The sequence below is a fragment of the Oncorhynchus mykiss genome, chromosome 11 (assembly GCF_013265735.2).
Source record: "Oncorhynchus mykiss isolate Arlee chromosome 11, USDA_OmykA_1.1, whole genome shotgun sequence".
In the NCBI taxonomy this organism is placed as follows: domain Eukaryota; kingdom Metazoa; phylum Chordata; class Actinopteri; order Salmoniformes; family Salmonidae; genus Oncorhynchus; species Oncorhynchus mykiss.
The window spans coordinates 52,507,703-52,519,896 of record NC_048575.1 but is presented as its reverse complement, the minus strand read 5'-3'; the positions used below and the strand labels follow the sequence as shown (position 1 = coordinate 52,519,896).

Sequence of the window (12,194 nt, the reverse complement as noted above, 5' to 3'; positions counted from 1 at the left end):
CGGTATTTGAGAAGAGAAGGCATTTTTTTCGCATATCACTTTTTGTTTTATGTGATGTATGCACCTAATTTATGTGATGCACCTAAAATAAACTTCTAGTATGAAATGTATTCCAAGCGTAGAGTCAAGCGTACCATTACTTGTATTTTTTTTAAACATATATATTGGGATGAGACATTATTGCGTAACCTCTCTTTCTCTCTCAATAGCTCCACATACTTCCGTGTACTCTCCTCCTCGAACAGCGGCAGGGCGTGGAACTTCATTCTGAACGTTGAAATGCTTGCCTTTATTGTACTGAGTTTATTTTCAAGCAGTTGAAAGCCGAAGGGTACAAGATGGTAAGAGAAAATATATATTCATTCGAAAAGTGTTACATTTGTATTATTTAGATACATTTGTCAGTTGTTATTGAATTTATAATTACAATTTCACATTCCAAGATTTATTAGTCGTTGGAATGATGATCTTAAACGTTATGCTGATGTGTAATGTTTTGTATCTATTTAGACTACCTACACAGACAGAGGTGAACATGTAAGTCCCTCAATTAATACTCTTTGTGAATAGATATTTTAATGAACACACAATTATTTTTTATGGATATGTATTTTAACTAGTTCAAAATATGATTTAAAAAGTGTAACTAGACTACCAATATGTTTAAATATGCACAATCGTTCTCTTACATTTAATATTTTCTAATTGCTGTCATATGGACTGATGTATGCTAGATGTATCCCCCTCACATACCAGTATTAAAATTGTTCTGGTTTTGTTCGAAGCACGACCATGGCAAGTTCATCTGTTTCGACCACATCACATTCTGGGTTGGAAATGCCAAACAGGTATGAAGCTCATATGCTGATTTTAAATTGTTTTGCATGTTGTTACATTTTTCCTGAACATTCTCAAAGTTAGAGGACTGTTCACTGAGGGGGACGGCTATTGGCTCTTTTAAGGGGTGGAGGGACAATAGGCATGAAACCTCAAGAGTAGACCCCATCATCCTCTAATTTGATCCAGATGCTTTCCCACTCCATCACCAAGGGGTGGCGCTCCCAGCATACCAGTTCCTTTACAGTACAACAACACACTATAGAAATTGTGTTAAGGTTTTGTGCCTAAACAGTAAATGTACAAGTGTTTGGTTGTGAGTGCCAATGGTGTTTTTCTTCCGTTTCAACAGGCAGCATCTTACTATTGTAACAAGCTTGGATTTGAACCGTTGGCCTACCAGGGTTTAGAGACAGGCTGCCGTGATGTGGTGTCTCATGTGGTCAAACAAGGCAAGGTGAGCAGAGCATTGCAGCATATCCTGAATGAATTATGGCACATGTTAATAATAGATCGTAACTTGTTACAAGTGATGGAAGTTCCGTGGTTGTCCATCATGTAACTTTTGGGCTTTTTGTCTTTCCCAGATTATGTATGTATTCGCGTCCGCCCTCAATCCTGGAAACAAAGGTACAGTATGACAAAAACGTCACCGTTCATATGGTTAAATACTATGAGATTGGTTGTCACTGACTAGTGTGCTACTTCACTCACTTTGATTTTAATATACTGCACTTTTGTCCATCTGCCTTATTCAGAAATGGGGGAGCATTTGGTGAAGCATGGGGATGGCGCCAGGGACATTGCATTCACTGTGGAGAACTGTGATTACCTTGTGCAGGTATCAAAGCATGCTTGCTATTTAATCTAAAATATCAGCTTTTTCTGGAATGAGGAGAATGCTTTTTTCCTAATGAGATGGGTTGAAAATATTATTAAGGATTGCAATCTTTTTCTTGGATTTATTGAAAAGACGCATAGCTATAGGATAATTATTTTAATAGGATAATTATTTTAATAGGATAATTATTTTATTCTTCCTGGATCTTTATCACATATGCATATGTTTATCTGTCTATTATACTCTTTAGAAAGCCAGAGAGCGTGGTGCCATCATAGTGAAAGAGCCGTATGTATTGGAGGACAATTATGGCAGGGTTAAGCTAGCTGTTCTTCAGACGGTAAGTCAGTCAACATCTGCTGAAACTGAGCAGAGGAAAGTAGATTTACAGTATGCTTTAGATTTGGGATTTTCTCTTATATCACTATAGTATGGGGACACAACACACACATTTGTGGAGAGGACAGCCTACAAAGGGCTTTTCCTCCCAGGGTTCCATCCTCCTCTCCACCGGGACCCCTTGTTGGCCAAGCTGTGAGTATGAGCAAATATACCTGGTGTTAGAGATGAGATTAGCTTTTATAAATCGTTGTAAACGAGACACTGTTTCAGTTAAGCAGTTTGGCGTCACTGTGAAGCCTTATCTAACGTTACAGACCCAGTGGATTACTGAACTTCATTGATCATGTTGTGGGGAACCAGCCGGATGATGAGATGGTGCCTGTGGTGGAATGGTAAGGCATTGTCTAGGTCTAGATTAGAGGATTTACAACATTTACATGTTAGTCATTTAGCAGATGGTGTTATCCAGAGTGACTTACAGGAGCAATTAGGGTTCAACAGATTTTTCACCTAGTCATGGATTTGTACCAGTGACCTTTCGGTTACTTGCCCAACGCTCTTAAATGCTAGGCTACCTGCTGCCCTACTATTACACATCCTGCTGTACATTTTGTTCCAGACAAAAACATCCATGGATATCAGTTTCCTCCTCGAAAAAAAAACTACCACACACTAATCACAATATAAAAAAACAGCAGTCTATAGACAACATTTTAGGGTTCATTTGACATTCTCTAGAATGTTTTCCATCCAATGCAAGTAAAGCCAAGTTTGACTGCTCTTCACGTTTCTCCATACAGCAGTGGTTTGGTTGGTGGATAGATGGGTGGGTGGGGACGTGTCTGTATTACGTAACCCAGGCTGTTTGGCATAGGTCAGAGACTAATATTACTTAGCAGTTTTTGAGCTGGGTCCCAGGGGCTCCCCACATCTGGAGTCAATTAGAGGTCCACCATGCAGCTCTGAGATGAAAAACAGGGATGGGTTTGATCTCTAAAGGGAAGGCCCAAGGATTAGGGCCTTGGGATAGATATAGTGTAGTCTCTCACCTATCCATTCAACACACAAAGATTCCTGAGTAGTAGGTTCTGTTTCCATAGGTACCAGAAGAACCTGCTCTTCCACCGGTTCTGGTCGGTGGATGACAAGCAGCTGCAGACAGATTTCAGTGCACTGCGCTCCATCGTTGTGGCCAATTATGAAGAGACAGTGAAGATGCCCATTAATGAGCCAGCCATGGGAAAACGCAAGTCCCAGATCCAGGCAAGTCATATGCCTTGTTATTCAATATATAATATATTAAGTATGTCAAGAGGTATTTACTTATGTAACAAAGACATACAAATGTCCTCCATTCACATATATTTAGTACTGTACCTTTAAGAAACGTAGCATTACAAAAAAAGTCAAGTGTAGAGCTTGTACCTTGCTAAACTCACTGGATTTAACAGGAGTATGTGGAATACTACGGTGGCCCAGGTGTCCAGCACATCGCCATGAACACATCAGACATCATCACTGCAGTAAGTATTTTCACAAATAAAGGCTAAGCTCAACCTGGTCAATATAATATACACATCAATGGAAGATGAAAGCTTGGTGTGGTTAGTGTATTCTCTTTGTTGTAGATCCGTAACCTGAAGGAGCGTGGCATGGAGTTCATGTGTGTGCCAGACACCTACTACCAGCTGCTGAGAAAGAATCTCCAACATTCCCAAGTCAAGATCACTGAGGACCTGGACATTCTGGAGGTCAGATACACAACTTTCCCCGTTGTTTGAATACATTTTCCAATTATTTATTATATTTAATTTATCCAAATACCTGATAGTTAAATGCATAAGGATGGTAATTACAATCAGTTAATTTGAAGTTCCATGCTCGGTTCTTAGCTTTTCAGCCTGATAAGCACTTTTATGTCCTGTTGCTTTGACAGGAGCTGAAGATCTTAGTGGATTTTGATGACAGTGGCTACCTGCTCCAGATCTTCACCAAGCCTGTTCAGGACCGTCCCACGGTGTTTCTGGAGGTCATTCAGAGACACAACCATCAGGTGAGAGTAGCATGAAATATCATAGAGCATTACAAATGAAACAATATGAAACCATTATGATTTTAAGAATATGAGCTTTCTTAGTTTATTGAAAAATCAATTTGCAGTATGTAGTGATGATAAAGGTGGATGTGCAGGTCTACATTTAGACTGAAAATGATGTAAAAACATGTCTTTGTACTCTTCCAAGGGCTTTGGTGCAGGCAACTTCAAGGCTCTTTTCGAGGCCATCGAGGCAGACCAGAATGCTAGAGGGAACTTGACTATCCTGACCCCTAATGGTGTGTCTAACCATATTTGAGCTTGCAAATACTTTGTTCAATGATTTATTGGAGAGCTGTATCTACACACTATATATAAATGGAATTATGATTGACAGTGCTTGTGGAGTCAAACGTAAGGAATGATTGTTCATTATTAGAATAATACAGTGATGCTGTAAAAAGAACATACTAAAACATTTTGACTTGAAGCCAAATTGTTAAATTTGTGTTTGTGACTGATCAGAATCAGATATGTTGATGTACAATACATACAGTCGCAACAGCGACAGAGCAGACATCATTATGCAATTTGAGCCAGATATATAATTTAGCATTAACTGGCTTTTTATTTTTTTAAATGTGACCTCACTCTGTAGTCTTAGCTTTATATTGTCTTATTTGTTTATTTCTGAAAAAATAATAACAAATAAACCACAACCTAACCAGGAGGGTGGTAATAAACTACAACTCAAAATAATGCATAGTAAGAACACACAAAGGTCAGTTATTTGTATCCTTTCACTTCAAACTGTTACTTTTAGCATTCATATTTAAGAGCATGTAATAAAACAATTGATCTGCATTGAGACTCCATCATTCACAGTGTTTGTTTGTATTTGAGAGTGAACTTATCAAAAATATGTAACAAATCAATTATAAATATACAGTTCCACTCTGTCTTAAAATTAAATACCTGAGAAAACAATTACCACAAGAACCCAGTAAAAGGCTTGACACAAACTGAATACATCGCCATTAGCTCTCATGTACACATAACTCATCATGTACATATTTGCACAGCAAACCATCTTTCCAGGTCAAGGTATTTTCATACCCCACCCTGTACTTTTAAATGCTAAAGGAGAGGAACACAGAGCCCGCCCCCGGTGTGTGGTTATGTCAGGAACTGTTTTAAATTATTATTATTTTAAAGTTAGCATTTTGTATCGCTTGTTATAGCGCCACCATGTGGTCAATTGGCATGCCATTCCATGAGAGGGTGTGGCCTTTGGCCCTTTGCCTTCATGCAAGGTTGCAACCTCCTAGGCCTTACCATCTCATGGGAATAGGCTTTATTTTGCTGCTTGAACCCCTAATAACAGTTGTGACCCCATTAGTGTATCAGTTTCCCACCCCAGCTACAGTATGTTAATAACAGCTCTGTAGTAAAGGACATGCCAGGCGGTGTCAGAGGTGGGCCCAAAAGGTTGTCGAGGACTCCGGCCACCCTGGTTGTGGACTGTTGTCTCTGCTACCGCACGGCAAGCGGTACCGGAGGGTCAAGTCTAGGTCCAAGAGGCTTCTGAGCAGCTTCTACCCCCAAGCCATAAGACTACTGAACATCTAATAAAATGGCTACCCAGACTACTTGCACCCCCCCCCCCCCCCCCATCTCTTTTACGCTGCTACTACTCTCTGTCTATTATCCATGCATAGTCACTTTAACTCTACCTACATGTACATATTACCTCAACTAACCACTGTATCGGTACCCCCTGTATATAGCCTCACTATTGTTATTCTACTGCTGCTCTTTAGTTATTTGTTACTTTATTTCTTTTTTTCTTTCTTTCTTTTTTAAAACTACATTGTTTGTTAAGGGCTTGTGAGTAAGCATTTCACTGTAAGGTTGTACCTGTGGTATTCGGGGCATGTGACAAATAACATTTGAGTTGATTTGATATGTTATGAGGGGGGACCCAGAGAGTGTCACTGAGCCAGCTGAAGCCATTGTCTTGCTGCAGCAGCCTGTCATAGGTGAAATGCAGCTCCTTGGTGTCCCCCTCACCCAGGCCATCCCTCCAGACACTGTGGAGGACATCCAACTCCTCATGGTGAGAACGATGACAGAGGCAGGGACTGACCGAGGAGACAGGGGAGGGTGTGGCTCTCTGCAGTGACCTCATCCTTTGCAATCGCCTCATTTTTTATTCATGTTTTTATTTAATCTTTATTTAACCAGGTAGGCTAGTTGAGAACAAGTTCTCATTTACAACTGTGACCTGACCAAGATAAAGCAAAGCAGTGTGACACAAACAATAACACAGAGTTACACATGGAATAACAAACATACAGTCAATAAAACAATAGAAAAGTGTATATACAGTGTGTGGAAATGAGGAAGGATAAGGGAGGTAAGGCAATGAACAGGCCATAGGGGCGAAATAATTACAATTTAGCATTAACACTGGAGTGAATAGATATGTAGCTTCATCTTCTGCCAATCTACCATTCCAGTGTTTAATTGCTATATTGTAATTACTTCGCCACCATGGCCTATTTATTTCCTTAACTTACCTCATTTGCACTCACTGTATATAGACTTTTTGTTTTCTTTTGTTCTACTGTATTATTGACTGTATGTTCTGTTTATTCCATGTGTAACTCTGTGTTGTTGTATGTGTCGAATTGCTACGCTTTATCTTGGCCAGGTCGCAGTTGCAAATGAGAACTTGTTCTCAACTAGCCTACCTGGTTAAATAAAGGTGAAATAAATACAATTTTTTTTTTACAGATGGGCTACGTACAGGTGCAGTGATCTGTGAGCTGCTCTGACAGCTGGTGCTTAAAGCTAGTGAGGGAGATATGAGTCTCCAGCTTCAGTGATTTTTGCAGTTTGTTCCTGTCACTGGCAGCAGAGAACTGGAAGGAAAGGCGGCCAAAGGAAGAATTGGCTTTGGGGGTGACCAGTGGAATATACCTGCTGGAGAGCATGCTACGGGTGGGTGCTGCTATGGCGACCAGTGAGCTAAGATAAGCCAGAGCTTTACCTACCAAAGACTTATAGAAGTACTGGAGCCAATGGGTATGGCGACAAATATGTAGCTAGGGCCAGCCAACGAGAGCATACAGGTCGCAGTGGTGGGTAGTATATGGGGCTTTGGTGACAAAATGGATTGCACTGTAATAGACTGCATCCAATTTGCTGTGTAGAGTGTTTGGAGGCTATTTTGTAAATGACATCACCGAAGTCAAGGATCGGTAGGATAGTCAGTTTTACGAGGGTATGTTTGGCAGCATGAGTGAAGGAGGCTTTGTTGCGAAATAGGAAGCCTATTCAACATTTAATTTTGGATTGGAGATGCTTAATGTGAGTCTGGAAGGAGAGTTTACAGTCTAGGTACCTAGGTATTTGTAGTTGTCCACATATTCTAAGTCAGAACCGTCCAGAGTAGTGATGCTGGACGGGTGGGCAGGTGTGGGCAGCGATCAGTTGAAGAGCATGCATTTAGTTTTACTTGCATTTAAGAGCAGTTGGAGGCCACAGAAGGAGAGTTGTAAGGCATTGAAGCTCGTCTGGAGGTTAGTTAACACAGTGTCCAAAGAAGGACCAGATGTATACAGAATGGTGTCGTCTGCGTAGTGGTGGATCAGAGAATCACCAGCAGCAAGAGCGACATCGTTGATGTATACAGAGAAAAGAGTCGGCCCGAGGATTGAACCCTGTGGCACCCCCATAGAGACTGCCAGAGGTCTGGACAACAGGCCCTCTGATTTGACACACTGAACTCTGTCTGAGATGTAGTTGGTGAACCAGGCGAGGCAATCATTTGAGAAACCATCTTCCGCCTCATTTTCCACCTCATTCTCCATTGTACCCCCCTCCAGGAGCACTTCCCCATCTCTCTGTGGTTCTCCACATCTACCAGCCCTGGCTGGTTCTCCAGGCCATGCAAGGACATCTTCCTGTGGGACCCAGGATTAGGATTAAGCCAAACACCCACATGGTTAGAAGTCTCTGCTGATTACAGAGAGGCGGCTAGGAGAGGAAGCTAGAAAAGAGGAGCACCACTGTCCTCTGTGAAGAGGCCACACTAAGAAAAAATGGTTCCAAAAGGGTTCTTTGGCTGTCCTCGTAGGAGAACCCCTTTGGGTTTCATATAGAACCTTTTTTGGTTCCCAGTAGATCCCCTTTGGGTTTCATGTATAACCATCTGTGGATAAGGTTCTACATAGAACCCCAAAGAGTTCTTTTTGAAATTATTTTTTATAATTTTACCCCTTTGTCTCCCCAATTTCGTGATATCCAATTGGTTGTTACAGTCTTGTCCCATTGCTGCATCTCCCGTACAGACTTGGCAGGGCTATTTTCTCATGGCTCTCAACCGTCGCCTCTCAAATCAAATCAAATCAATCAGAGGGTTTTTCTGTGGGGACAGCCGCATAACTTTCAGGTTCTAGATAGCGCTTTAGAAAAAAAGGTGCTATCTAGGGGGAATTTCTTGTGTTCTCTTGGTCGGGATTAAGTCCCTCCCGGGTGTCCGTGGGGTCTAGGGAGCGAGAAGGATATCAAAACATTTCTGCAGCATTGAAGGTCCCCAAGAACACAGAGGAACTCTGGAGCTTTGTAAGAGTGAGCATCGGGTTCTTGGTCACCTCCCTGACAAAGGCCCTTCTCCCCCGATTGCTCAGTTTGGCCGGGCGACCAGCTCTATGACGAGGCTTGGTGGTTCCAAACTTCTTCCATTTAAGATTGATGGAGGCTACTGTGTTCTTGGGAACCTTCAATGTTTTGGTAGCCTTCCCCAGATCTGTCAACTGTGGGCCCTTATATAGACCGGTGTGTGCCTTTCCAAATCATGTCCAATCAATTGAATTTACCACAGGTGGACTCCAGTCAAGGATGATCAATGGAAACAGGATGCACCTAAGCTCAATTTCGAGTCTCATAGCAAAGTGTCTGAATACTTATGTACGTAAGGTATTTCTGTTTTCTTTTTAATAAATGTGCAACAAAAAAATATATGTTTTCACTTTGTAATTGTGGAGTATTGTGTGTAGATTGATGAGGAAAAGATTTCATTTAATACATTTTAGAACAAGAGTTACATAACAAAATGTGAAAAAAGGGAAGGGGACTGGAATACTTTCCGAATGCACTGTACCTTGTCAATTATGAACTCCCATCAGTCAGTCTCTGCAGAGGATTGGTGTCCTGAATGTAGAGACACCATGTGTATTAAACAATTTCTCTTGTTTCATAAACACAAGATTGAATTCTCTGTTGGAAAAATACTAATGAACATAGTAGTAGAGATGTATCATTTGCAGACTCAGTTTTGGAGGGTGTGCTCATCACTGCCCACTGGCAATGTCCAAGGGCTGTAAAGTCCACCAACAAGGAGCCGGAAGTACAACATTTTGTTTTCTCCTGAGCATAAGAGTCAGATGGAGCAACCTCCTGGTGAATAAACACTCCAGGGTTCCCGTAATGTAGGAGACATAAAAAGTCAATTGAAAATCCTAAATCCTAATCTTTTATCACATTTATTGATAGTAGTTACCAATCAATCAATCAAATGTATTTATAAAGCCCTTTTTACATCAGCAGATGTCACAAAGTGTTAGGTATGCATAACTGGCTGTAAGGGAGTCAGGAGCAGGAGAGCAGAAGTTGGGTAGCCAAAGGAGCCTTTTATGTCGGCGAACAAAACACACGGCGCTAAGAACACTAAACACAACATGGGTTGACATAACCCAGCGCAAACCAGTCTAGCGTGCACATACACGAAACAACAAACAATTCCACACACAGACATGGGGGGGAACAGAGGGTTATATACATGTCTAATACTGAGGGAATTCAAACCAGGTGTGTAGGAAGACAAGACACATGGAAAAATGAAAGGTGGATCGGCGATGGCTAGAAAGCCGGTGACGCCCGAACAAGGAGAGGCACCGACTTCAGCGGAAGTTGTGACAGTACCTCCCCCTCCCACCTTGAAGCGCAGCTGCAGCAGCGTGGACCACCCAGAGGGCAAGGTGCAGGGAGGTCCGGACGGAGACGGTGGAACTCCTCCCAATACGTCCTCCACCGGAACCCAGCATCTCTCCTCCGGACCGTACCCCTCCCACTCTACGAGGTACTGAAGGCTCCCGCACCTCACACTCCTGGAGTGGGCCAGCCACCACCGGCCTGAGGAGAGACGCATGGAACGAGGGGTTAATACGGTAATCGGGGGCGGTAACCTGTAACACACCTCGTTCAGTCTCCTCAGGACTTTGAAAGGCCCCACAAACCGCGGACCCAGAATCCGGCAGGGCAGGTGGAGGGACAGGTTTCGGGTCGAGAGCCAGACCCGGTCCCCTGGTGCGAACACCGGGGCCTCACTGCGGTGACGGTCTGCACTGACTTTCTGGCGCAGCACGGCACACTGAAGGTGAACATGGGCGGCGTCCCATGTCTCCTCAGCGCGCTGGAACCAGTAGTCCACCGCAGGAGCTTCGGTCTAACTCTGATGCCAAGGAGCCAGAACCGGTTGGTACCCCAGTACGCACTGGAAGGGGGAGAGGTTAGTGGAGGAGTGGCGAAGCGAGTTCTGGGCCATCTCTGCCCAGGGCATGAACGCCGCCCACTCCCCTGGCCGGTCCTGGCAATAAGACCACAGAAACCTACCCACATCCTGGTTAACTCTCTCCACCTGCCCGTTACTCTCAGGGTGAAAACCATGAATGCCCTCCAGACCCTCGAAGTGAACTGGGGACCCAGATCAGACACTATGTCCTCAGGCACCCCGTAGTGCCGGAAGACGTGCGTTAACAAGGCCTCCACAACAACCAGGATCGTGGTGTGAAGAATACGGATGTGGAGGTCCTAGGCTGGCGTGGTTACACGTGGTTTGCAGTTATGAGGCCGGTTGGACATACTGCCAAATTCTCTAAAACGATGTTAGAGGTGGCTTATCGTAGAAAAATGAACATTACATTCTCTGGCAACAGCTCTGGTGGACATTCCTCAATTCAGCATGCCAATTGCATGCTCACTCAAAACTCTTTGGCAATGTGTTCTGTGACAAAACTGCACATTTTAGAGTGGCCTTTTATTGTCCCCAGCACAAGGTACACCAGAAATGCTCACTAACAGGGATTTTAAACAAATTTGTGCACAACATTTGAGAGAAGTAAGCTTTTTGTTCTCATGGAACATTTCTGGGATATTTTATTTCAGCTCATGAAACATGGGACCAACACTTTGCATGTTGCAATAATATTTTTGTTCTGTGTATTTTCTAATTGCCCGAGATTGACATAGCCTATTTAATGTGGTGTTGAAAACGAAGGGCCCGAAGTCGGTATGCTTTGTTTGTTGGTTGTGTGGTGCATTGGCATAGAAACCTGTTGGTGGAAAATTTGTTTCAAATATTTTATATAATTATAAATATGGCCTCAAAATGTTGGAAATCGGATTTCCCCCTAGCTGATCATTGTCTGCAGCCGGCTCTGATCTGTAGTAAAACAGACAGGAAGAGTGAGTTTGTCTGTGGTGGTCGGCGAACCCTCAACCTTCTGGCCTGTAGCCTCATGTGGCATCAACTGTGCCACAAAAGCATGCTGAAGGGGCAAATTCGATGTCCACGTTTATAAACGCTGGGTCTGTACAGTTATTTATGTGTGGTCTTAAACATTATTTTGAGTTAATTCTTTGAGGGGGAGGGTGTTTCAATGTATTTTACAGTACAAGGGGATGGTCATGTGAACATATTTTTAACAGTGTGGAGGCGGGGGAATTTTCGATCTGTCCCTTACCTGGCTGGTCTTGACCATTCCCATATCTACTACCTCAGTTGAAAAGACATTCTCCGTCCTGAAACATATTAGGACCGACTGTCAGCCTTGGCTTTGATCTCAATTGAGAAAATAAGCCTCAGTATTTTTTCTGTTGCTATTTGCTAATAATCTTTTTGATATAATGCGTGTGAAACATTGTTGCATTTCAAACTTTAGATCTCTGGTTATTTTGTGTGCTGATCTACTGGTTTATTATTTGGTGCTGAAATAGCGGAGGCAGCGCGCCTGTTTCCTTTGCTCTGGCTCGCAGTTCGTGGTCCTGAATCAATAGTTAGGCCTACGTGTGGTT

At 42.8% G+C, this 12,194-nt stretch overlaps 1 protein-coding gene across 1 annotated transcript; it reads left to right on the top strand.

Annotated features, from left to right (window-relative positions):
- Positions 1-212: 212 nt before the first annotated feature.
- LOC110535936 (4-hydroxyphenylpyruvate dioxygenase) lies at positions 213-4,919 on the top strand. The gene is made up of 14 exons (XM_021621330.2): positions 213-341; positions 511-537; positions 786-848; positions 1,190-1,294; positions 1,425-1,467; positions 1,596-1,678; positions 1,929-2,018; positions 2,109-2,212; positions 2,335-2,412; positions 3,121-3,283; positions 3,472-3,543; positions 3,649-3,771; positions 3,957-4,073; positions 4,264-4,919. The coding sequence occupies exons 1-14, from the start codon at positions 339-341 to the stop codon at positions 4,372-4,374; spliced, it is 1,182 nt and encodes a 393-aa protein (XP_021477005.2). The 5' UTR covers positions 213-338; the 3' UTR covers positions 4,375-4,919.
- The last annotated feature ends 7,275 nt before the right edge of the window (positions 4,920-12,194 follow it).